The sequence below is a fragment of the Pseudonaja textilis genome, chromosome 2 (genome assembly GCF_049901715.1).
Source record: "Pseudonaja textilis isolate UNSWEBS1 chromosome 2, rPseTex1.2, whole genome shotgun sequence".
Taxonomy (NCBI): Eukaryota; Metazoa; Chordata; class Lepidosauria; order Squamata; family Elapidae; genus Pseudonaja; species Pseudonaja textilis.
The window spans coordinates 69,873,386-69,901,356 of record NC_141991.1 but is presented as its reverse complement, the minus strand read 5'-3'; the positions used below and the strand labels follow the sequence as shown (position 1 = coordinate 69,901,356).

At 38.1% G+C, this 27,971-nt stretch overlaps 1 protein-coding gene and 1 non-coding gene across 12 annotated transcripts in view; both read left to right on the top strand.

Moving 5' to 3' along the window:
- LARP1 (La ribonucleoprotein 1, translational regulator) overlaps positions 1-27,971 on the top strand; it is a 96,477-nt gene that overhangs the window by 42,787 nt on the left and 25,719 nt on the right. For 6 of the 11 annotated variants that reach the window (XM_087924237.1, XM_026696655.2, XM_087924242.1 and 3 more), the window contains exons 2-5: positions 15,615-15,676; positions 23,258-23,323; positions 25,689-25,863; positions 27,546-27,677. In XM_087924237.1, coding sequence (XP_087780363.1) covers positions 15,615-15,676; positions 23,258-23,323; positions 25,689-25,863; positions 27,546-27,677 — 435 coding nt within the window. Of the gene's footprint in view, positions 1-9,117; positions 9,277-15,614; positions 15,677-23,257; positions 23,324-25,688; positions 25,864-27,545; positions 27,678-27,971 lie in introns of those variants that run through there. The other 5 variants (XM_087924238.1, XM_026696656.2, XM_087924243.1 and 2 more) reach the window with 2 other exon arrangements.
- On the top strand, positions 1,421-1,527 carry LOC113433875 (U6 spliceosomal RNA). Its single transcript, XR_003373724.1, has one exon. It is a non-coding gene; the product is annotated as a U6 spliceosomal RNA (small nuclear RNA).

Sequence of the window (27,971 nt, the reverse complement as noted above, 5' to 3'; positions counted from 1 at the left end):
CCCATAAGGTACTAGAAAAGAAGATGAAGAAATTCATGTGGAAGGATGAAGAAAATTCTCAAACCTCATCTCCTCCAGGCCTACTTCGGCTCCAATCCCCCTCTGCAACCACCCCAGATCTGTCTGTGTAATCCAGACACAGCGCAGCTGCACAAGATCAGGTAGTCCATCTAGATCAGTACAAGTGACACGAAGTGCCTCTGTGGCAACATTGTTCCAACAGCGGCCAGATTCTGTCAAGATGATGACTTACTGGAAAAGATCCCTGCAAAGATGAGACTGTGGATGGAATTAGCAATACACCAATGTATCTCTGCGGGCATACTGCTCTGGCCAACAACAGAGCGCTTCTTCTAATTGGAATTCCCTATAACTCCAGTCAATAAGCAGGATAGAGCATCCTTACCCTCATCCACAGGAGATTCTGTCGCTTCATATACATGTAGTTGTATATACCCACAAGGTATATAGAAGAAGCAAGGCTATTGATTGGGTGGAACTGGAGGACTCAGAGTTCTCCTGCTCAAATTCTCAAATTCTAGTTATATTCATATCGGCTCCCAATAAGAGGTGATGGTTGATGCTACCTCTTGACGACTAAAACAACGCCAGCATCATTTTGTTTATAAGAATTCCATGGCATTATCTGTTGAGAGGCCACTTCCCCTCACAAGGAGCTCTCCGTTAGGGTCCAGGGGACATTTATGACAATTGCGGACCTCTTTCTGAGGTTAACTATTGGGCTTCCTTTTTAAGTTGGCAGCCCTCACAGAATATAGCAGCATAGTAACAGTGAGTGCCAAGGCCTGTGTCCGCCTGGGCAGGAAAGTTGAGGGCCAGTGACTGCAGGATCACCCAATTGCAATACAGGTCCTGAAAGGTGTTCTCTATTTGGCTTCACAATTTGATTCCATATTCAGTCATCTAATTATGAGTTTGGTAACAGCACAACAATTTATGTTAGCAGCTGTGCACAGATATAACAAAAAAACTATCAATAATAACATAATATTAATGATATCAATATTATGAGTAATAACATAACAACAAATTGAATTTATCAAAAAAGGGGGGGGAAGCAAATATCAAGAGGATTCCCTGCCTCTGTTTATATCAGGTCTCCGGACCAGTCAACAGTCCATTAATATTGCATACACATATAGATATATAGATATCTCACCTCGTCGGCTTTAGGTCAGAATCTTCAAGGGCAACCAAAAATACCCCCAGAGGACAATAAACCAACTCAAAGTAGGTCAAAATGTCCTAGGTAACAAAGCAACAAAACCTCTAAGGCAACAAAGGATGCCAAGGGACGCCAAAATGCGTTAGATAAGCATATTTTTTAAAAAAAATGCATGAGGGAGGTTGAACAGAAGTCTCAGTCCTCTTCCCCAGCCAGGCTGGTCCCAGTTCCAGAGTGCTTGCTTCAGCAGCACCTATACTAAAATTGGAATGATACAGAGAAGATTAGCATGGCCCCTGCACAAGGATGACACACAAATTTGTGAAGTGTTCCATATTTCACCTTGCTTCCATCCCTGGATCTCAACGCCATCCAGGAGAGCCTCAGAGGGACCGGTTCAGTCCAGGCCTTCAGCAGCGTTACTTGCCTGACAGTTGTGGGACCACACCAGAATTCCTCCTCCCAGAGGATATCCCTGACAAACTGAAGGCCTGGAGGGACATGGTGACTTGAAGAGGCATCACAGCCGGGGTACAGTAGAAGTTGATGGCTAGGCAGCCTCTACAATCTGACCTCAATTCTCACTCGATTTAGTTACTATGTAGAACAGACCTTCATTACCAGCAGGTACCTTCTTCAGGGGAGTATTATATAATCCAGTTACACATTCACATGATGCACAGGATGAGGGAGAACTAGAGACTAGATGGAACAGGTTGAGGAAGGGTCTACTCATGACAGTGACCAAAATCTTTCAGAAGCGGATCCCTTAAAAAGGGGGGGCATGTCAGACATTGAAGGCATTAAGCCAGACCATCGACCTTCAGGTCTGTTTCGCCCTCGGACTTTTTTCAAGTCTCTGTTTAAAAAAACAACAACCTATTTGCCTGCCTTGATATTCCATTCCCCTTGGCCCAACAATTGTTACTGTAAGGGGGTTCAGATGATTTAATCTTCTTCCAAGATTAAACAATGTAAGAGGAAATCATAACTGTCCCACAGAGGTTCTTGGACCTCATCCTGAAACAAGGGGTCTCTTCAGTGGCGTATACTCCTCTTACAGGATATGATAGAAAAATTTTAATTTGGTTTTGTTGAGGTAATTCCCCATTAGGAGAATGAGCACATACAGGGAGACGTATAGAGAGTAGTGTTGGAATAATACACAAAGTACACAGATACACTGTACAGTAAATGTAGGTTTTTACTTCCAGGAAGGTTTAAGCAAAGTCCAAAATAGGCAGACCAAAAGTCATTCACAGATAAATCAGTCAGTTTTTCAATCCAGGCATAATCCAAATATCAAATTCCAGTGTCAAAAACAGTTCAGTATCAGACTTACATTAAATCTAGTAATATCAGTCAGTTAGAAGAAATGGAGCAACGGCAACACTTTCCAACAGAAGGAAACAGAGATACTCACTCAGACACACTCTCTTCTGAGACTAAGACTAAACAAACCAGGTTTCTGGCTCCATCTTATGGCTGTTTGAGAAACCACACCCAATTTTATGCTCTTGCATTCCCTTAAAGATATAGTACTAAAATGTTTATCCTGGTTTATATATTTCTAACCCAAATACCTATTAGGTGACTTATATTCTTAACAGGTTTTCTGATTCTGCTAAATTTCTCATCACCGCGATAGTAGATAAAACAATAATGGCAATTATCCTCCTCTGCAATTCCAACAGAAGCAGAAGAGGCTCTCAAAGGATATACAGGGTCAAATTATCTCCATTTAGGGCATGTCGATCTGATGTGGGGGGCCATAAGAGCAGAGTCAGCCTCATTCCTTTTTTCTTTTTACTAGATCGTCTCTCAGGTAGCTCCACCATCTGAGGGAGATTACCTTAAATTCCAATATCAGGGCACACAAGGACGCCGCAAAACTCTATTAAATTATCTGCTCGAGCCAGGGCATTTCAGGTTATTCCTCGCCTACTACTATTGCTCAGACATTGGCAAGCAGATATCACACAACTAATGGAAGCTTGCTTCCTCCCCAATATAGGGAGATAATTTGGTTGGTGGTGCCCCTGACCTATCTCTGATAGAGACTAGAAGCAGAAAATAAGTTCCTCTCTTTTCATGGATCCCAAAATAGTCCTTCCCAGCTTTTGGGAGGGTTCCTTCATTCCCTCTACCAGAGACATTTTCTCTCCAGACTCCAGGGACCGTCTGGACGCATGAATCATCATACTGAAGGCGAGGGCAGACCAAAAGAATCTTTTGAGGAACATGAAATAGAGGTCTCCGAGGCACAACATAGGCCTTACGACTGTTCCCCTATTGGTGGAAGCCTCAAGCTTTTCACGGACAGATGGGATGCCTCTACCTCTGTTTCCTGGGTTAGAGATATCAGAAGATTAGACCTGGCTATAGAATTTCCATCCTCCCCGGAACCTTTGCATTACTTGCCCTCTCTCCGGGGATCCTCTTAAAGGGAGCATGATGGAGACAGCTATTGTTCATTTATTGGAGATCCAGGCAACCGACCTGTGGCACCGGATCAGCGGGGGCAATTTTAGTTTTAAAATTACTTAATCTTTCCCTAGTTCATAGGAGGCTTAAGATTAGCATACTGAACTCCATACTTCTGAGCTTCAGAAGGGGCGACTTTCTACCCTCCATTGACTTAATGGAGGCCCATCCCCACATTCCAGTTAGATCCTTACATAGCAAACCTTTTAGTTTTTGTTATAATACTCAATGTTTTGAATATGTTGCACTGTCCTTTGGGTTGTCATCTGCCCAAGGTTCTTATGAAGGTTCTGATGGCTCTGGCTGTCCATCTCAGGGGAAAGCCTGTTAGACGGCAGTGTTATTTAAATGACATTTCCTTATTATCTTGTTCATATAAACAGGCAAAGGGGAGGCCTTAGCATTGGTCATCACAAGGAGAGTCTTGCAGTTCATTTCTCATCACCCACGCATATGCAAGTTTCTTGCGCGGGGCTACAATCTTATCACCTCCTATAGTGCATTGATATCACACGTGGGACCTCAACAAGTTCCTTACCGCACTCAAGAAAACTCCCTTTGAGCCCATGTAGACCATGAGTCTCCATTCCTAATGTACAATGTGGTTCTCTTATTACATCGGCCAGTTACATCTTGGATCTAGTAGCCTTGTCAGTTAGACAGGAGCTCTGTATTTTTCACACAGACAAAGTGGTCCTTAGTCCAGATCCATCTTTCACCCATAGATAAATTTAGGTTTCCACAGACCATAGGAACTGATACTCCCATACGTTTGTCTGAAACCGACATAAAATCTGGCACGACAATGCCACAGTCTAGATGTAAGGTGAGCTTTCTGCATATATTTCAACTGCACGATGTGTGTTAGGAAACAAAGGTTCTCTTTGTTTCTTTTCAACCACCCACCATTGGGTGCAAGACCTCTTCCTCAATGACCAGTAAGTGGCTGAGAGCACAATTTCCAAGTCCTATGAGAGACAGTCTCTTCCTGTACCCAGGGGCATCACTGCTCATTCGACCTGGAGCACTGCGATGTTGACAACATGGGCCGCAAGCGCCAATAGAGGAAATTTACAAGGCAACAACATGGGCCTCACCATCGCCTTTTATTTAGAAACTATTAGAATGATGTCTTCGCCTCTACGGAGGCTGCCTTTGACAGGAGAGTGTTACAAAGGGTCCATAGGGACCAAGAAAAAGGGGAATCCGAACCAGACGGAAGCCCTCCCGTAGGACACGCCAAGCTTTGGTATGTCCCAAACAATGGATGCTCTGAACAGCTCATCTGGAGAAGGGGCATTGGTACTTACCTGACACGCCCTTTGTGAGCTGTGAAGAGCATCCATCCCCACCGTTATTCATCTGGTGGGATGCTATTCCGGCCAAGTATTAGAAAGGGTGAAGGAGAAGAAATATTTCATCACTTTGACTTCGCCAAAACTGGGGACGCTAGAGAGGAGTCCCGTGGAGGAGGAGGTGCGTTCTCTCAATTAAAGCCCAGCCTATCAGACGAGCAACAGAAGCATCATCCCAAACAAACAATGGATGCTCTTCACAGCTCACAGAGCAAGGGCGTGTCAGGTAAGTACCAACGCCCCTTTTCTTCAGCTGGTCGTATTAAGCAGTATTTTGAAAATTCAGAATAAATGGATTCTGATTAATATTACCCTAAAATTTCTGTCACTTTGTAGAGCAATTTGTCTGCTGCCTTTTAAACTAGCTCAGTGTAGTGATTAACTTGGATTGGGACAACGTCCAAATTCTTACTGCACTACAAAACTCACCTGGAGACTTTGGACCAATGGTGCTCTCTTAGCCCAATATAATTCACAAAGTGTGGTATAATAGTTTATCATAGTTAATTAGTAAAAAATAAATAAAAATAATTAATTTTCATTGAGTTAAATCCCAATCCAAGCTACAATTTGCATACTGCCTGGAAAATTAAGAAAGTAAACAGTAATGGGATTTGAATTTCCTTTTAATTTTAGTAAAAAAAAAAAAGTTTGTGTTGGAAGAAAAATAGATTGTGGGGAATTTTTTTGCTTATTTAAAATGAAGCATTTTTGTCTTGATATAGTAGAAATTAAATTGTCAATGGAAAACAGCCTAACTAGGACATACCTTGTTGCCAAGACCAAAGATTCTCATTTCAAGATCCAAATGGTTGTAAAAGTTTAGAAAATGAGTAGCTGTGGAACTATTTAGTAGAGAAAGAAACTTACAGCAGTTAATCATCCCTAGTCAAAATAAAATAACCAGATACATTGCATTTTGACGTAGAGAGATTTTGACATTTTATTTTTCAAGAATTTTACTTGAAAACTGGGAAAAAATTGGACCTTTTGTAGATTGACTGCAACTGTATGTGCATATTGCTTTAATGCAGAGTTCCCCAACATTTCTGGCTTTGTGGACCGGCGGGGGGAGGAAACGGCTCGCAAGTGGCCAGCAAGTGCGCATGCGCACAGGTTCATTTGTGTGAGCAGCGTGCAAGTGCCCCTGCCACTCATGCAAATGATGCACACATTCACGCTCGCACAAGTGAGCGACATGCATGCTGGCTGTTTCCATGGTCCTGTTGCAAGCTCCTCACAGCCCACTAGTTGGCCCACAGATTGGGGACCCTTGCTTTAATGCATTCTTTAGCTTTTAGTTTTGAATCAGAAATACAGAAATACTTAGTGGAGTTGATCATAACTGACACAGAAATGGTGACATAACACATTTATTTTTAGTTGCAAGAAAAAGAATTTACTGTCTAACTTTGCTTTTATTCTAGTTTCTGTATTTGCTCCTATTGATCAAATTGATACAATGTAATATTTGCTCTTATTTTTTCAACTTCTCAATTTGAACTGTTCTGAAACAAATATAGCCTGCTTGCCATACTACTCACAAAGAAGTCTAAATGCAATAATTATTATTCAAGGAATTACATGGCCTTGATTTTCTGATTTTCTGTAGAATCTTAGTACAATGGTAATTTATATCTGTTACTTTGAATCCTGCATAAAGTTTCTTATGTAATATAATTTTCATTGCCTTGTGTATATTTTTTCTGAGGTTTGCATTTATTTAGTTGAAGATACTTGGATTCTGATTATGCATGCTTGACCTGATGTTTGTGGGCAGTATTGTTGAATCTAAATATTTTCTTTGGCATAGAATAGCAAGAGTTTTGGTTGTGCTTTATAATTTGGGTTTCTAAGTGTAGAAACATTTCTTTTTATTTTAATTTGCTCTTTTAAAAGTACAGGTAGTCCTCGATTTAAGACCACAGTGGAGCCCAACGTTTACATTGCTAAGTTTAACATTTGTTATGTGAGTTTGCCCCATTTTACGACCTTTCTTGCCACAGTTATTAAGTGAACCATTGCATTTGTTAAGTGAACCTGCATTCCCCATTGACTTTGCTTGTCAGAAGGTTGCAAAAGCAGATCACATGATTGCTATAAATGTGAACCACTTGACAGGCATCTGAATTTTGATCATGTGACCATGAGGATGCTGCAATAGTCATGTAAAAAACGGTCATGTCATTTTTTTCAGTGCCTTTGTAACTTTGAACAGTCAGTAAATGAACTGTTGTAAATCGAGGACTATCTATATTGTATAAAATATGCAACAAATTGATCTTCTAAATGCCCCAAGATAAAATATTAAATTTATTGATACAGTGGTAAAACAATGGGCATAATTAACTTTGAATTAGTATTTGAATGCAGTTTTCTCTTGCAGATATTTCATTATTCAACTGGGTAACAGCATGTTATGCACTTGGGGAGCATAACGTCTGCCAGCAAACAGCCAAGTGACCCCACAGTTTAGCCCTTTTCTATTGAAAAATAAAGTCCTCACCTTTTTAGTCTATTTGAAATTTGAAATCTATTTGAAATCTGTAAATTTGGACCACTTGCTGAGTGCACAAAATGTGATCATGTGACTGGGGAGACTGCTGCCAGAATTTCAAATCAAGTTGATAATTACCTTTTGGAGGGTCCATTAGGACTTTAAATGGCTGTCCAACTCAGATTGATTCTGGACAGTGCAATGCCCAAATTAGTTATTAAAATACATACCAAAATCATAGGATGAACAGGTTCTGAACAGAATTTTTATAAATGAAATTTTGTATTCACTTCTACTCATATACATGCACGCACGCACACACATATACATGCACGTACATATACATACTCATATGCATGTTCTCAGAATGGCCTCCTGCAGAACACATTGCTCTGATTTCCATTGTGGTTTGTCACTCAATTGAAGCTTTGCATTTTCTGCACAGTTGTGCACCTTAGCAAAGTGATGCAAGAAATCTAGTGAAAGGAAGATTTCCTTTCTCTGGTAGAGATCGGTGGTTGTCATGGAAGAAAGATCAGAGATGAAGCATTATTGGCAATTGTGATATAGTTGATTCTGCTTTAATAGGGAAAGATCATTCTTGGCTTTCCTTGGCTGCCAGTCTGTGCAGAGATCATGTATTTGAATAGCTAATAATTAACTGTTAACAAGTTTTTCATTAGAGGCCAAGCTCCATATGTGCATGAAAGCAGAGCCAAGATTGTAGAAGATATTTTGTTCTTTCTTGTCTTAAAACAACAGTGCTTTTAGGCAATAGTCACTTGTTTTGAATATTTTAGAACTGATTCTATCAACAAATAGTATTGATTCAGTTATTCCTGTATTGCAGCAATGTTTGAAGTACTCTACTAGTATAGCAATTAATGACAACATTCTTTTTTTCCTTATTAGTAATCTGTGAGGAGAAATGCTAATTTGCATGCTTTGCATGCAAAATGCTTCAGTCCCTCATTGTTTCAAGTAGCATAGGCATTGTAAACACAATGTGCCTAAAACTTGTAGAAGTGCTGTCAATTATTTTGCAGACTACTAAACCAGATGGAACAATTTTTGTGGCTTTATTTGATGCCTTAAATTGAGACATTGCTCAACTTACATATAAATAAAGTTTTGACAAATATTTTAAGTTCTGTTGGGGATGGCAAGGTGGTGTAACAATTACAGTGTTCAAAATAATAGAGCTGTGTATTTCTCTGTGTGGCACCAAGGAAAGACATTTCTTTAAGAAGCTACAGACAGGCACAAAGTTTATATTTCTGCATGCTTTGAAGCAACATTTTGGAAATGAATTGCATAGTTCAACTTCCATCTTTGCTTAAAGTTCTGGGCAGAAGTTTCCATAAGGTTAAAAATGTAGAAGGTGGTTGTTTTCTGTTCATGGAGGTGCCTCGTGACAGCTGAAAAAAAATGTAGATTTTCTCAAGAGTTCTAATCCAAGGTTATGATAGACAAACACAGGTGGAAGGATTAACATGGCACTCAGCTGGGAACTCTTTTCAGAAACCAACCCACTCCCGAGTGTACTTTTCCTCCTCCCCCTTTCTTCTGTTAATAATTCTTTTACTTTTGACTGTATGCTTGAGATTGGATTAGAAACTTGGAGACTTAAAAAGCTAGGTGTTCATCTGATCTGCCAACTGATTAAATTTACATCTAACCTTCTTAAAAGGCAGTCAATTTTTGGGTTTTCCGGAGAATCCTTTTCTTCAGTTTCACATACTGCAAATGAGGAGGTACAGTTAATCTTTATTTTCTTTTCTCTGTCTTCACTTGTTTTTGGAGTGGTTGGAAAGACAGAGTGACCTGTTTGAGTTTCTTTAAAAACGGGGACTGGGATTACCTTTGAATTAGAATTAGAAGTATAATCTTTTAAACAAATGACCTTGAACATGTAAATCATTGCCTTGCTCTTTTCCCTATATAGCACAACAAGAATTTATATGTGTACAATATTGGATGCATGCTGTACTATTTATTTGTTAATGCCAAATTTATAGAGAAAATTGACTATTCTTAGTCTTTTTTAAAAAAAAATGTGACATGTTAACATGGGATTTATATAGGAATAAGAAGGCTAATAGCAGATATTTTTCTGTTGGTTGATAACTTCTTTATTGAAAGATTGTATTTTAAGTGCATGCTAAAGTTTTAAAATGTTGGTAATACAGCAATACTTTAAAAAAAAAATTCTCATTTTTCAGAAACCTGACAATAGAGTTACTGATATTGCAAGACAAACAACTTTCAACTTCTTAAACAAAATGCCCTCTTATTTGCAGTTTAGACTTCTATAGATATTCTGTACGTATATTCTATACTAGAATTCCGTAAGCTTTGATCCTCCAAAAATACTGGAATTACAACTCCAGCATTCTATAGAACTCCCATCAAGATGGTTATTCCAACACATGCTGCAGGTCAGCAGTGAGATTCTGAGACTGGAACAAAATAGGAATCTTAATTATAATAAGCTCTATGTCTTGTTTCTGTTTGTGGTTGCATTTGATATCTAATGAAGCATCTTTTATATATTTTATGTAATTTTATGTATAATAAAATATACACTGTATCTTGAGGCTTAATTTTTCTTTAAAAAATGAGTAACTTTTTATGGGAAAAAGCAAATGAAATTTACTGTTACAGAAACATGTATTCTATGAATTAAAAGATAGATTACAATTAAAACGATAAAAACTAATGAAAACTAAAAAAATAGGTGCAGAAAAGAAAAAAACAAGAATATGAATGTGTATGTGTATACACACACACGCACAATCTGTTCTTCCCATACCTCATCTTGTATCTATATGAAGTATATGTATATGTACATACAGTGTGTGTGCGTGCGTGCATATATATATATATATATATATATATATATATATATACACACACACACACACACACACACACACATACATATACATACACACACACATATATATACACATGCACACACACACACATATATACATACACACATATATATATACACACACAGTGTATACATACACACACACACACACATATATGTATACAGTGTACACACACACACTGTACATTATATATAGTCAGTTTGACTTTTGTGTACTCCATGTGGTATTATAATCATCATATTAGTTTTGAAGATTGTTAAAATGAAGAAGTCATTTAATTGGCAGAAATAATTCATTCTTCCGCTTCACTTGGTTTCCATAAAATGTTAACTACATTTTTCTCCTTAATAATTCCAACTTTCACGTTTCAGTCTCCAACCTCAAGCAACACATCTTGATTGCGGTTCTGTTGATTTCAAGTTGCACTTGATCATTTCTAAATGTGATATATGAATAAATAAATTATAAAATGCAACCACCTCCTCTTCTTCTGCATCAATAGTTGGAGCATAAACTTCTGTATTTTTTATTATTAAAAAGTTGTCCACAAAATCTAATTGATATAATTTGGTCATTAAATGCATAAAGTGTATTGTTTTTGTTATCCTTCCTAATTAAAGAAAGCAGCATTGTTCCTTGTTTTGTTCCATTTTGTTTTCCATGTTTTAAGCAATAGATAGCATTATCTTTAACTGAAAGTGTCCAATTCCAGTCTACTTAATGTGCAAATGCCTAACATGCCAGTGTGTCTGGTGGGTTCAATTCTTCTTCCAATGTGTTCCACATTCACATTTCTTAGGTTCCATGTTCCCACTATAATTGTCTTTTCAGCTTCAGATTTTATTTTCCTGTATAGCATCATCAACAAATTAGATGTTCCAAGGCTTTTATCTACTTTTGTAATAAACACTAAGAACTTCCTTAGTAGTATGTTGATCTAACCTGGAGGCCCTTCATCTGGACTGTATCATCAGTCATCTTATACTTTCTATCCTGCAGCTTTTTTGGTAAAGTACAGAGTGGTTTACTGTTGCCTTCTCCCATGTAAAATGAAATTATGCCTTTGTCATTGTTACTAAAGTGACTGTCCACCTCAAGCATCTTCCTGCATCATGGATAAATACCTGGTTGTTTTAGCTATTATCAGCTGGGATGGCCTTTTTGCCTTAGGTAACCCTACTGTGATTATAAATTCTTGGCATACACTCCCAGTCTTCTTTGCCCCTCCTCCTACACCATGATGAGGTAGGAAGCAGAATGGGCAGGGGAAGCAGATCTGTTATTAATATTAGACTACCTATTATTTTTCTATTTTCTTGTGTAGAGTTCTGCCTTTATGGTATTACCCAAAATTGAGGCAGCACTAATTGTAGTTAGTCTTCTACTTATAAATGCCTTTATACTGATTTTTAGTGAGAAATGTTTTATTGATTGGCCTCAAATTAGACAATCATCAACAAACTTTAGTTTCAGAGGAACTGGGGGAAGATAGCAAAAACTATCTTCCTATTGTTTTAGCACATGAATAAGAGGTTTCTGCTTTTCTGGAATCCTAGAGAGACTTGCATGCTTATAACCAACCTGGGGCTGTTGTGCTGTGTTACTAGTTAAAAAGTCCTGTAATGTAGACATTCTATGGCAATTCTGTTTTTCACTTGCACCTTTGTTCATATAGTTCTAGATTTATCACATTAGTTGTTTGCTGTTTTCTGTAGTTCGATCTCCTCTGGGTATTGATGTTATCTTACTAGACTTTTTTGAAAAAAATAAATTGTCAGCATTTAGCAGGACTTACTATTTTCTAGTTTTATTTTCTAAAATTCAGTTTATATTAATACTATAAGATACAAAAACACAAAAACAAATAATAGGAAAAGTAGGGGAAAAGTGTAGAAAAGAAGGGGAAAAGAAAGGAAAGTCGTTGATTTCCGACTCCCTTTGGTGCAGTACAATAAGATAATAACATCAAACCTCAACATTTTATTTTTACAAAATAGTATAAACTAGCCATTTGTATAACAACAATCTTATCTCATTGGTGAAACCCAAAATGAAAGTTTCATTTTTTTCCACTTCAGAGGCAAAGCCTAGAAGTGGCTTCCAAGTAGAAAAAAAAGTAGTTATATAGGTAGTCCTTGGGTTATGAATGTAATGGAGCCTGCCCCATTCCATTTGTAACCTGAGGATTCGTGGCAGTGAATCTTGTACCTTGAACGGGATCACTCCTTTCTTTTGCCCACACATTTGCTAATTGAATGGAAGGCTCGTTAAATGCACATGAGATATTTCATGGTGGGGAAGGCCATGGGATAGGCCACCTGCTTAAACCACCCCAGGCCTACCCGATCCACTGAAATATCTCATGTTCCCCACAATTGCTTCCCCCCACCTGACGCATCGGATGACTTACCGTGCGAAGATCTAGCAAGCTGTCTCCTCTCAGCCGCATGTGCCCCACCGCAGCTCCATTGTGCAGGCCTCGCCCGGCACTTTGGAGGCCAAAATTGAGCATTTGAGAGGCGGATCTGCTCCCCAACACTCTGTTTTGGCCAGCAAAGTGTGGAGCGGAGAGGAATAGGCAGGACAAATGTTGCAGAGCCTCTGCAGTTGTTTGTAAGGGCGAACAACTGCTGTGGTGCTGCAACATTTGTAGTTTGGGGACTTATTTGTACACACTAGGGAGTGCTTATCGCGTAACTTCAAACATTCACTAAGGGAACACTTGTAACCCGGGGATTACTTGTATTTTTGTCTTTAATCAGAGCAGTCAGTTTAGCCATCTCTACTAACATCAACTTCTACAGCCATTCATCCATTATGGAAATCAAAGTGACCTTCCATTTTTTGTGCATAAAGTAATCTTATTGCCATCAGCATATATAGCATCAAAGTTAAACAAAAAAGCATTAGCAGACGATTCTAACACATGTTTAGTATGTGTTTATGAAGTAGATGGCTACACAAAATTGTATCACAGATTATTAGGACTGCAGAAAAATCCTGATTAGATTTATTAATATTCATTATATGATATTCCTAAGCAGAAGTAAGACAGCATGAAGGTTATAGTATCTATAGTGTGGAACAGCTTTACACTGCCCAGAATTGCTGAAGAGCAACAAGCAGACTTGTGACCCAGAATTGGATTGGGTTATATTTTAAGATGCACAGTTGCCTGCTGCAAAGCAGATTTTAGACATGCTTCACATCAAGAGCTGTCCTCAGCTTCTGCCATTTAGATACAGTAAAGTTGCTTCCATCTCTTCTGAGATAATATATTTTGTAACATGATTCTAAGGGGTTATTATAAAGTTGCTGTAAAGTTGTATGAGTGAAAGGTTGGGGGAAGAGAGATTGAAGTAATTTATATGTGAGAAACTAGACAGACACCTGCACACTACTTATTTTGCAGACTCAGCTTTTTGTAACCTCACCTAATAATGTCATCCATGATATTATTTAACTATTTCTCTGCTAATTGAAAACAACTTGTTCCCAAACTTGAAACAAATCCCTTCAAAACTTCATGACATTTCTATAATGCATTTTTTCCAAAATAGATCATGTGTTGGGCATATTCCACACTGTTTCATTGAAAGAAAACAGAGGAAGTTCAATAACTATTGAATAAAATGAACTCGTGTACTCTTTTAGCATTACTTGAAGTTCTGTTAGTTTGAAGAGCACCTACTATTTGATTCCATCAGGAATTTTTCTTCAGAATTCTGTTGAATGTAGTGTACTTACTTAGGGTTTTGAATATTGTGAGGCTTAAATCTAACCTTTGGAACATGAGCAACTGACAGGGAGAGGCAAGATAATATTAGCAATGAACATGTTAGTGAGTTTTGAGATACTAGTGTATGGGCATGTGTTAAGTGGCACTTGAGTTTTTATCTATCTGCAGTCCATATAAACAAGCAGTAGAAGAAAATAATACTGCTAAAACTCATGATCTGCCTTAATTATACAGGTTTAAACTGACATGTTTTGCAGTAAAAACAACAGAAGCTTGTACTCAAGCCCATTTGGAAACTACTACATTTTTCAGTTAATGGCTTTGAATATAACTGATTTGGATTTATAAGTAGAGATTACTAATTTGAATGTGTTACCTTAGCTATCAGGCTGGAATTGATGGAAAAATATAAAAGTTTCAAATACATTATGATTCAAACATTATATATCGAAATATAGTTATAATTGAATAGTCTCTGCCCTTTCTATGCAAACTTGCTCATTAGTTCAGGTATAGTGTATTTGAGATTCTTACCCTCAGTACAGTACAGAGAAGTTAGGAAGAAAATGATACCTTGTAGATGGCATTATAAATCAAGAAATCTATGAAAAATACTATGGGTGTTTTCTAAAACCCTACTATCTATGACATTATTATGAATAGCTGTAGCATATAATTTGTAAGCCATTTCATACTGATCATGTATCATCTCCCAAGTTTTTGGAACAATTATTATTCTAAACTGATAGCCAAATATGAAAATGATAATAGCATATTCAACTGCTTTTGTGTTATCACATCTGACATCATATGATAGCTGTTTTACAATTTTATTAACAGTTCTGAACTTACGTTCAGGACCTTCTATTCTCTTTTGAAGAATAGAACAAAATATATTGTTCAATTTTTTTCCTGCATAATACAGTAACAGAATGCTTTTGAAACTGAGAAAAAAAAACTAAAAAAAAAATTCTGAAATTTGCAACATGATTTGATTTTGGATTTTGTTTAGTTTGGTGGGGACTGCATAGATCTAGATATATATTAAATTCTAACACTTTCAGTATTTAATATCCACGGAGGCTCAAATTATTAGCTTCACTGGCAGTTTCTGCAAAGAAAGGATGGTAGATAAAGGCTGATTCTATGACTGCCCATGAATTCAGACTTTGGAGCCCCTCCCCTTTTTTTTCAGTGAACAGATAGCCTGGACATTCTATCCAATCCTGGTGAATCTGCAGTTCTACATATTCAATTTGGTATAAATTGAAACATGACATTAAGTTTTCTTATTTTGGGTGGTCTAAAGAAGAGATACCAATTGCACCAATTGTGTAATGTGATTAGGTGTAATGATTCAATCAGAAATGGAAATTGCATTTTCTGTACAGAAATCTAGTTTTTTTCAGTAATGAGCATACCATTCTAATATTTGACTTTCCTCCATTTTTATTAGAACATTCAACTCCGGCCAAAGTGGTGAAAGCAGCAAACCTAAGGCAACGGAAAGGAAGCAAGGTATGTCTTTTATCCACTAATATCTACATGAAGGAGGGGTGAATGGAGGCATGATACATCATAATGGACTGGTTAGCTCTAGAGAGAACTTTAATGTGACATTAGGATCCTTAATGCATCACTTTACATTTGCTCAAACGCAATCACTTTCTCAAAACTGATTTGCAATTTAACAGTCACTTTTAGTTTTCAAAATCTTGACTTATTTTAGAATAATCCATAAAGATTATTTACCCCTGAGTCATTTAGAACAGGGGTTGCCAACCTTTTGGACCCCAGGGACCACCAAACTCATAATTTTAAGTCCCGCGGAGCAGAGACCCTGGGAAAATCCCCAAAAAAGTCTGCAGGAAAATTCCCCACCCCGTTTTCCTACCGATCAATCATTCTTTATTTGGGATCTCAGGATACCGTCTCCAGCTCTGTTCTCAGGGGGAAAGAGAGAGAGTCTTTTGGCTTCATGCAAGGAAAACATCAGAAGTCTTTCTTTCTCTCCCCCAAACTCCACCAGAATGGTGCAGCCTCTTGGAGCAGGGTGCCTTGCAGGGTCCCAAAGACTCATTTCTGGTGGTTTGAAGGAGAGAAAGAAAGACTTCTGCTGCTTTCCTTGCATCCAGCCAAAAGTAGAAGAAGGCAGAAAGAAGCAGCCCGGTGGCCAGGCAAGGCCCATGGGCGACTGGGGCAAGTTCCCTCCCTCCTCCGCCTTTCCTGCCTCCCCTCATTATCTTGTGTTGTTCGCAATGCAAGCCTTGTGTTCCCATGGGCTATGTGGGCGGCGCAGCCTCGTGTTCCCACATAGCCTGGATTAATTGCTTTGGGGGATGCTTTGGGGGGGGTGACATTTCTCTGTGGACCACCAAAATTTTCTCGTGGATCACCAGTGGTCCCGGCCCATTGGTTGGTGGCCACAGATTTAGAAACATTGCTGTGGCTTGGTTCTTTAAAGGACTCCATTTTTTTCTTCATTGATAAAATTGCCCATTTATTCTTACTTTTGTGCTTTCTGTCTTTTTAACTGTTTAGGAATGGGTAACAGAACAGATCTTATCACATGCTCAGCATTTACTCAAAAATAGTCAAAAAGAACTTTTTCAAAAAAAAATTTTAAAAATCCAAATATGCAATGTCAATAGATTCTTGACACTCTCAAAAATCTCTAGAAGATTGGTGAAACAGTATTTACTCTTCCAGAATCTGTGCTAATTTTCTATAGTGTGTTTTATTATTAGTTTTTTTAAATTACTATTTCTAACAACTGATTTGGAATAGACATTATTGATAGACATATAACTTCATGAATCTCCGCCAGTCCTTTGTAAAAACTTGGTGTTGCATTTTTCTATTCACGATTTAGTTTTAATAACTTTGGTAAACACCGCCCAGAACCCCTCTACACTCCCTAGAGTCCCTCTCTGAAGGAGATGGGCAGTTAAGAAATCTGAAATACAAGTAAATAAATCAGCATCTGAAGATTTGTTTCTGAAGATATCCAAGAATCTCTTTGTTACTTACAGTTTTATTAGTTAGATTCCTTCCCTGAGTAAGTCAGTATGGGTACAGACATTTATCCCATATCTGTTACAATGAAGACCAAATGGAAAAAAAATCCATGTACTTCATCTGTAATCTCCATATCCTCCTTGAATATTTCTTACCCTTTGGGACATCCAACAATACAGCCTGGCCAGAATCTTGCTCCAGTTAATTTTTCAATATATTGTTGCTGCTTCCCCCTACTTTTTGCTTTGCTTTTCTCAAAAGTTCACGGTGATGTTCCTTTATTTTCTGCATTGCTTATTAAAACTTGACACTGTTTGTGCTTTTCCATTCTCTTTCTTAAAAAACGATTTTTATTTCTTGAAGTTTTGCCATAGTCTGGGTGGTACTAGAGAGCAATGCTGGCTTCTTTTTATCTTTAGGTGGCCTTCTCTTACATTGTTGGATGCTTTCCAGTTAAATCCTAATCATTGTGCTTTTGAAAAACGTCCAAACATTATGAAGAGATTTAGCCTTCTTGTCTCTTCCTCTCAGTGTCTCTCAGAATTACCCTAATTTAGCAAAAGTTTCCTTTTCATACTCAAATGTGATTGCTGGAAACTGTTTCCTGTTGACATTTATGCTAAATGTAAATAGCATATTGATTATTTTCAATTATATTTTGTTTCATCAAAGAGTGCATCAGGTGATGGAATGAAATCATAGATTAAGATTAAATTTAATTGTTTTCACCTCTGGATCTTCCAGGACCATCTGAAATATCTAGGAATTTGGACTTGTTGTGGCCTGAACATGAATTGTTATAAAAATGTAGCTTTTGTTATTATAAAACTATATCCTTTGTATGACTGATTTTTCCCATCTAACAGTTATCTAAGAGTGACCAGATTCTTTTCATTAGCTTCATTCTACCAGTTTCTTTTTAAATGCATGCTGTAAAGTAGATAAACTTGTTAGTTTTTTAAAATCTCTATCCTTTTTTTGCTAATGAATTCGTGATAAATATGGTACATGGTTTCTTTTAAGAACTGGTGACTGTGAGTGAGATGGGCAGTCTCTAAATTTAAAATATAAATAAAATAATATAGCATTAGAATAAAGACAGGAAGCTTGTAGGAACAAGGTCTGTGATTTTTGTGTTAGAGAAATACTAGGACTAGATTGATTAAACCCTAAAATTTCCAGCAACTGTATCTGATGCCACAATATTCCCTTATTTAGCCAAACTAGGTTGTACAACTGCACTTCTGTTATTTCGACTGTGAAGACTTGCCCATTCAGCTTCCCTCTCTAATCATTAGTTCTGTAAATTCAGTTCTCTCTTGCAACACAACAGAACCTGTATATATACAGAAGCCATCTTTGAGAGATCCCACCTACTATGGATCCAGTTTTTACTCGGGAGGATATTTTCCAGAATTATTGTTTTTTCATCTGAGGAAGAGAACAGTGGTTCAGATTTACAGAGGACATAGTGCTTTACCTTCTGTATATTTATTAATTTATAGATTTATATGGCCTCCCAATCAAAATTCAACTCTTAAGTGGCTAATATCAATAAAAATAAATTGAAAAAGAATAAAAGAAAATACTTTCCACTTTCCACCCAGCCCCTTAAAAATGCAATAATCATAATTCAGAATGTGATGGGTCCATTGCTCATGGAAAAATCTGGAACTTTAACACCCCACAAAAGGCCATCAAGGTCAGGGCACCCCAGTTTTGTAGGATATGCTGTTCCCTAAGCCAGGTACTATGACCAAAAAAGAGCACACTTTACTAGTCCCATTAGCTGACATAGTTTAATAGAACTGGATCATGGCCACATTGCCAGATATTCCTTATGGGATGAAGATAAGACATTGGAGACTGGTCTTGCAAATAAAATTGGCCATTTGCTGTGAAGAGAGTTATAGCTGTTAACCAGCAGTTTGAATTGTTCCTGGAAGTCCACTAGGAGCCAGTGCAGCTCACAGAGTAGAGATGATAGGTGGATAAACTGAGGCAAAACTATAACTACCTATGCTACTGAATTCTGGACCAGTTGCAGCTTTGGAATAGTTTTTAAAGGTAATCCCATGCAATAGTCCAAATGGAAACAATCAAGGTACGAGTGATAGTAAATAGGGCTTCCTAATTTAAGAGGAGCAGTTGGCACACAAGATGGATTTGTGCAAAGGTTCTCTTGGCCATAGTTGTCACCTATTAATTGAGCAAGAGTATAAGAGGACTAGTTCTGTTAGGGGGTGCTACCTTGATTAGAGCCAAAGGTGAAGTGCTTAGTTCAGTTTACCAGAGTTGAGCTTGTAACTATTCCTTTTCATCCAGGCTTACACATCTTCCAGACACTGAGAAAGCATCTTGATACATCACTTTATTGAGTCAGGGGAGAGATGTATAGTTGAGTCTCATCCGAATATGGTTGGTACCTGTCCCCTTGATGTCAGGTGACCTCACTCAAGAGCACAGATCTCCAACCTTTTGGGCCTCAGGGACCACCAAACTCATAATTTTAAATCCCACAGACCACTAATATAAATCCAGCATGCCTCTTGCTGAAGCGCCTGGACTCCCGCTAACAGGATGGGGTCCTTCAGGCACTTAGCTTGGCTGCCTGTTTCTGCAACCTTAAATTACTCAAAAGAGTCATTTGGATACGTTTCCCACAGAAAACAAAACACCGGGATCTCTCATCTCTCTCTTTCCCTCCCCCTCCCTTTCTCCCCCTCCTCTCCCTTTCTCCTTCTTTCTCTCTCTTTCTCTCTTTCTCTTTCTTTCTCTCTCCTCCTCTTCTCTGTCCGTGGGGGTGCGGGGAAAGGAACCTCTGAACTGGTGCTGGGTGGTGGGAATCTGATGTCTGGAGGCCGACAAGCCACATGCCAAAGTTCAGATGGCTGTTGGGGAGGTGTGGCAATAGGGGTGATACCGTCGGCAGATGGACTGATATGCATGGGAGATCGTGTCATCGGAGCCCTTCCTGGGTGTTCCCTGGCCTGTGAGGTTAGGCCGCAATCTCCTGTGCCCCTCCCCTCAGGAGCTTCTCTTCCTGCTCGCCAGAAGCGCCCACGCAAAGCACTCACCGCCCCTCTGGCACCCGCCAAGCCTCCTTCCCGCTGGGTATGTGAACGCTTCTGGCAAGGGGGAAAAGAAGCTCCTGAGGGGAGGAGTCGATCCTCCCACTTGCAACATCTTCACCTCAGGGCATCGCTGGCAACTGCTTCCTGCAGCTCAGGAGGTCTGCACTCTTCCTGCTGCTGCTCGGCCTCAATGCACGGAGGCAGCAGCCATGACACAGATTTGCTAAGGAGACTGCAGGATTGCTCCACCAGCCATCTGGTCTTCAGCACGTGGCTCATCGGCCTCCAGACATCAGATTCCCACCACCCAGCACCAGTTCAGAGGTTTCTCCCCACTCCCAGGCAGGCCAGGGAACACCCATGAAGAGCTCCGATGCCGTGATCTCCCACACACTACCCTCCCCACGTACATCAGTCCACCTCCTGCTGGTATCACCCCTGTTGCTGCGACCCACCAAAAAATTTTCATGGACCACCAGTGGGTCTCAGCCCACCGGTTAGCGACACTGCTCAAGAGCATATCGGTTGTAATTGTAAGCTGTTGGGAGATCAAGGAGCACTTCTTCTGAAACCTACAGTCAGCTCCACTGGACTTGAATATCTGGAGTGCAGTTCAGAGTTGATTCAAATGATTTTATTTTACAGATGCCTAAAAAGTTACTTGCAGCAGTTTTGCAGGGGTTTATCCAGTCTCCCCAAGAGGAGTTATCTGACCTAAAAGGGTCACTGTTGGGCAATTTTCAGATATGATGCAAACAAATAAGTACTTACATTTTGTCATTCTTGGCACCTTTGGGTAATCTTTAATAAAATCCATGTTCAGTCAGATGTACTCCTTATCTTCCTCCAACAATACTCTAGGTGTTTCTTTCATTTTATTTCCCAAAGGGCTATCTAGGATCTACAATCAGGAAGCAGCCACAGAGTACAATCTGATCCAAAGCCCATTGCTTTGTTCCAGGTTATGAATATTCAAAGTTTTAAGACCTCAGTCACCTCAAGTACTAGAATGTTAGGGAAACCCCAGGCTCCCCTGAAACCCATCTGCAAAGGACTGACAAAATAGATCCTACTGCTTGAGTTAGGAAACAGCCCAGAAATACTCCGACACAGCAAGTGATGTCCATTATGACAAGGAATTATATCCATTTACCCCATAATTAGATTGCATCACATCACCTCTGCCCCCAGACAAAAAACAGATTCATGATCACAGCTGTAGGTCAGTCATCACATTGGCCATGAATTCTAAGCCATGTTCAATTTCACACCTAGAAAAGTCAAGATTGAAGTGTCTCAAGTCTATGAATTTAGAAAATTCTGCTCCCAACTTGGCCACAGGGTCAAACAACTATATCAGGGAAGCAGTAATCCCAAATGATCCTTCAGGTCCAATTTTACAAGCAGGGTTTTTCATCCAGATACCTATGGTGCAGCATCCCTGAAAGCCATAGAATTCTCCCTGATACTGATAGCCACTCTTCCATCCATACCATGGGATCACATCTGATGCCATACTTGAACCTCACAAGGGCTAATTTCTGAGTTTGGAGGAATCCCCTTCCATGCTCAATCAGGTTTTGATTATACATGCTAGCTTGGCTCTTTTATGATTGAATTGTGTAAGGGGAGAGAAGTCTTATTACAGGCATTATTAATGGTGCAAACTTTCTTCCAGTAAGAGAAACTGCTTACTCACCAATACTTGTGATTACCATTCTTCTGCTCTTGCATCCTTTACCACAATTTCTTCCCTTGCATTCCCATTTCCTGATGCACTGGAAACTTTTGGAGTGTTCTGTAGGGCAAGTTTAATTCTTCTTCAGTAATCCTTTTTTGTGATGCTGTCATCTTAAGGATCCACTTAATTCTTTGCATTTTTGAAAATTTGCTTTGCTCCTGATGCAAGTCATGAAGTATTTGTAAATAAACTGGTGGCTCCCATTAAACTCTCCCTCCCATTCTGTGTTTAGAAAAATATTCAGAGGGGAAAAAGTAGATGACTCAGGCAAGAAAACATACTGGATTTAAACTATTCTATGTATTCAGGAAGCTGGTCTCAGTTTTGTGGTCCTCTGCATTGGCTTTGAGTAATGAACAGGAACAGTGGGATCTTCTCTCTTTGTGTATATGTAGTACAGAATACAGAATCTGTCACTGATGATTAGTCAATTTATAATTACATATAAGCCACATGATTTTTCCTAGTCTATGGAAAATAATTAGGCTTCTCTTGTTTTGCAATGTAACTCAAAATAACTTAGAAAATTCTCTATTAGGTATTGTGTAAATATCATAATGCTCACCAGGTGGCACTGTGTCGAAAAAATAAATAAATCTTGAATTTATTAAATGTATTTCCCATGGAGTCATCGGTTAGTTGTGCACAAATACTAGAATAAAAAATTAAAATAGAACATTACTGTATTTTTAAAACAAACTTTTAATAAAAAAAGTCTGCCATAAAGTGGAAACCCCCCTACAAATAGAAACACAGGCATATAGAGAGGCATCAATAATCTTCATAAAGGGGAAAGTGGTTTTGCCTTCACTCACTTTTTCTAAATAATGAGCTAAGTGACATCTCACAAAAAAAGGAAATTAAAATTAGAAACTTATGAAGGTGAAGTTACATACATTTTAGGCAACGAAAGTTGAAAAACAGAGAAGGTCTACTGAAGCAGAAATGTAAAGATAGTAAAATAGATATTGCTTGATTTACTACCTGCCCTGAAGCAGAAAGACATTTGTGGAGGGGCGCTGAGGGTCTTGTGGAGGGTTGGGGAGATATTTTTCATAATTTTAGAATTAAAAATTCTGTCTTTCTGTATCACAGAGTACCAAATAAAGGTGTCTGTACCTGGTGGGAATGCTCTATAATAATATTACACATCTGAAATGCCACTAGAAGGAATAAAATATGTATTTATAAGTGTTTAAATTTGGACTTGTGTAGACGTCAAAATTGACTTTACAGAAGGTAACTTGACTGTATTCTCTGTATCAGGTTGGTGACTTTGGGGATGCCACAAATTGGCCAACGCCAGGAGAAATAGCTCACAAGAGTATACAGGTAAGAACATATTATGATTCCGGGGGAGTGGGGGTGTTCCACATCTGTTTGGCATGTTTGTGAACTGAATGAAAAATATTGTCCAACTCAATAAATTCTCTTGTTTAAGAGGGGTGTTTCTTACCCACGAAGCAGCTTGTTAAAATGTCAGCAAAGTCTTGTTTCATTTTCATATTTTTGTGCTTATTGGTTGATGCTATTTGATTAAAATAAAATCTGAGTATGTTCTAGAAGGAAGATATTTCTCTATTATGCTGGATGTGTGGATTTTGTTTTATTTTTGTCTTTTTGCTATTATTGATAATTGTAACATCTATTACTACAGATACTTAAGAATTACAATTCTTCAAAGCAGCAAATATTCCAAAATCTACAATAAAATAATCTTCAAGTAGCTTCTGCTGCTCTTACACCATATTATTCAGTATAGCTTACACCCAGTAGTTTTCCATTTCATTCTAGGACAGAAAATGCCCAGAACTGGCTATTGTTTTTGGAGCTTTTGGTGTTAGACGTACATACGGGTAAATTATAATAGAGACATGCAAATGGAAAAATATACAAATACATACATATACATACATACATACATAGTATGTGTATGTATGTATGTAAAAGATTCATATGACAACTATGGGCAGTTAACATCAATCAAACCCTATAATAATGTAAACAGTTCTCTTCACGCATACCCAAATTAAAAGCAATCATATTCTAAGCAGGCAGCATAACAATCCCAAATTACTATATATATGCTGAACTCGAGTCCTTTCTGGGTTGACTCTTGGATGAAGCACAAGTTCTTACAGCTTTCTGGAAAGCTAAGAGGCTTATACATGCTCACACAACATAGAATTTGAAATGAAGAGGCCTATCATCCTGTGTACCATCCTTTCTTCAATATTTTTTTGTTTTTCCTTCCCTTGATTATTTTTTCTTTCAAATAAATAATACTTTTTACTTTCATTTTCCTGTTTTTTTATTGCAAACTTTTGGGTGATGACTGTGGTAAGCCTGTTTTCTTGTAGTATATGTAAGCACTCGTCATTCACATATCCAAAAAAGAAATCATCATCACTAGAGGTCCTCACTACTTGAATAACTTTTATCCACCAAGTTTCTTTGTTCATATAATCTGGATGTATTTGGATCGTATTCCCATCTTTCATTTGCATATTTCCTATATGGAAATTCCTTGGTATATAAAAGCCTGCAATGTTCTTTCCAAACATTATGCCACAAAGGAAAATAACCAGTTGAACTTAAAAAAAAACCCTTATATTATTAAAATTAATTTGAAGAGAAATTGGGATTTAGAAAACTGTACACATGTGAGTGTATATATGCATTGACAGAAGAGAGGAACAAAATAGCTACATTTCACATTTTACTGATCTTCATGTATGCATCATTATATCAAAAGTAGCATAATTATATAATGAAAAAATTATCCATTTAAATATAGTCTACCTGGGCATGGTTGAGTGAATGGAAGAGAGAATAAAAGGGGACTGCAGGAATCTCTCTTCATGCTTCAATATAGACACTATTTTTTCCCCATTACAGAACTTAAAAATTCAGTTTGAGCAGCACTTTTGGGGGGTGCTAACTCTGTGCTTAGGAGAAGGCCAGGAATAGCTCATTACAGGTTCCAGGCAGAGGATTTCCTTTTAGGGTTTCCCTGCCCACCATCATCCCTAGCTCAGCAATGCTATTCTGGGACAGGAGCCTGGAACTCATTCTAAAACCTAGCCAAAGTGAAGGGAAGATGATGCACTTACTATGTGGCAATGTTGAGATTGCTGTCAAAAAAAGTGGGTTAAGAAACTGAACTTCTTAAACTGGCATTATGCTCTTGGCTCCCTTTAAAGTAGATGCAACAAATACCCAGAAGTAGAACATGAGTGCAAAAATGTTTGAAGCATATTTCTTGCTTTGGACTTCCTTTTGTTTTGGCAGGAGAGTGTCAGCTTTACAACTTTGTAAAATGCTCTCAGGCTTTCTTTATCTTCGTCTCCTGCCCGTCTTCATTGACGAAATGTGGGTCTTAATTAGGTTTCAAAATGATTTAGAAACTATGGGGAAAGTCTTGCTTTTGCAATATATGTGTTTCAAGTATGCACGTTCCCCTCTAATTTGCAAATAGTTTCTTTAAAAAACATGTTTTTGGGAACAAACTACTGCTTTATAATTGCAGTAATGTACTTGACTTCAAGCTAAGCTATATGATATTATTTAAGGTGTTAATGGCTCCACATAGGAATAAATAAATAAAAATCAATATCTTGAGGTGAGAATGTAGATAGGATTGCTACTTTGCTAAATTATTTATGATTATCTTTTCCTGCACCTCTCCCATTTTCAGCAGTTGTCACAAAAATCCCAATCTCTACGGAAACTTCATATTAAGAAAAATATGAGGGAGCAGGAGAAAGGGGAAGGAAGTGATGGCAAAGAGAACATGAAAACTCGATCTGATGAATCAGGAGAAGAGAAAAATGGAGATGATGACAACCAGAAATTGGCTCAGAAGAAAAAGGGTGAGAAAAAGTTGTCTTTGGGCTCTTGGCAGATGAGTTAGTATGGCAACTCTAGACTTTCTATCAACATTGCTGTCGGCAGAGCCCTTTATTGATAAAGAGGACTGTAGTTCCAGTGCATTAGGAATTAATGACTACATACTTCATTGACTGTGGACATAAACATGAGGGAAAATGTTTATTTAATAATGAGGAGGAATCTTCTTCCCCAAGTGTTTGTTTTTTGGGGGGAAAATATAAGTTTCTTAAATCAGAAATAAAACTGTAGTTGTTAAGATAACATTAATGAACACTAACATTACAACAACAACATTCTGAAGTATATTAGAATGAAATAATAACAAGCTTACGGTCATCTAATAAAAATTGAGAGCTGAAAAAGGGTTTGAATCTGACTAGAACAGAAAAGAAAACATACTAAATTACATGCTATTAGAGTGATCTACAAATCCAGGATTCAACATAAAACGCTTTATGTAAGCATCAGAAGAAGTAATTCTTATACTGAAGCAATCCAATTTCAAGTACAGGTTCTTCAGATTCTGGAGAAAAAATTAAACTTGCATATCTACCTAGAAATCACAAAAATGTCTATTTCTTTGAAGTGGAATCCCCAAATAATTAACAGAGATTAAATCAGCAGAGAAAAATGTTCATGCAGAAATGAAATCTAAAAGCAAAGCTGCCTGCCTTCTGTGCCTTTAAGAACTGTATCAGCACGAAAAGATAGCAGGAATAACCTGAGAGTTCAAAAAACCAATTATGATCAGGACATCAGAATGCTTGGCCTAGCAACAACGTGATCTGTTATTCCTGTTCTATCTGTTGAATCCTGCAGACAGGACCTACTGAATGTATTAAAATGAAAGACTGAACCAGAATATTGTTCCTACTTCAATTCATAAAGCATGCCTTTTCTGAGGGCAGATGTTTACTTTTGTCCTATATCTTTGCTTACTATGAGAAAAAAATAATAAATGGTTACTATTGTAAAGATATGCTATAGGATGCAGACAATAGATACAAGATAATGGATCAGCATGGGGGGGGAAAGTGGCCAAGTTATATATTTCTAATAGACTGTACTTTGAACATACTTTGATAAGATTTTAAATTTTATTGTTTCAAGATAATAGAAAACTGTTTCTCAGTATTACAGGTGATCCTTGATTAATAACCATTTACTCAGTGACTGACTGGATTTACAATAACATTGAATGAATGGTGCTTACGATTGGTCCTCAAGAGTTCCAGCCATTGCAGCATCCTTGTGGTCATATGATTGCACTCTGGGCATTTAGTCTATTGCAAATGTTGCAGCATCCTGCGGTTACCATTTGCAACCTTCTTTGCCTGACTTCCTGCAAGCAAAGTCAATGGGGATTCTGGCAAGAGGTATAAATGGTGACAAGGTAGTCTTGCTTAACGATGGCAACCAGAAAATGCAGCAGCTGTCATAGCTAAGCTACATAACTATGTGATGCCAGTTAGAAAGCAACCAGGATGTTGGAAACTGAACATCTTTTTTACCCAGACTCAAACTTCTCTCCATTTCATTTTCATGTGTGTGAAAGTATTATTCATTGCTGTTCCGGGAGTCCGAAATATTTTGACAGTTTGTGTCATTTTTCATATTTGCATCCTTAGAAGATTAATCCTAGACAATAGTTTTTGTATTGCAGGCAGTAGACACAAATGGGTACCTCTGCAAATAGATATGAAGTCTGAAGTGCCAAGGGATAAAACCGCTTCTCGTAACAACAGACAGAATGAGCAGCACCGGCATCCTTCCAACAACCGAACTGAATCAAAAGGTATGAGTTGAATATCTTTGAAATCAGTTAAATGAACACATGCACACGCACACGTTTTGTATTGTTTAGATTATCATATCCTTTCACCTTCTCTGTACATAAATGAGCAAAACATTTCAAGCTTGAAATGGGCACTTTGACTATTCTGATAGAGCTTTCCACTTCAGTAGTAGTGACTTGGAAAAGTCATTAGAGGTTACCAATTGCCTTTTTTAAAGTGACCATTCAAAGTTACAACAGTTGGAAAAACCAGATCTCTCATTTTCAGCCATCATACAGGCGTGTGATCACCAT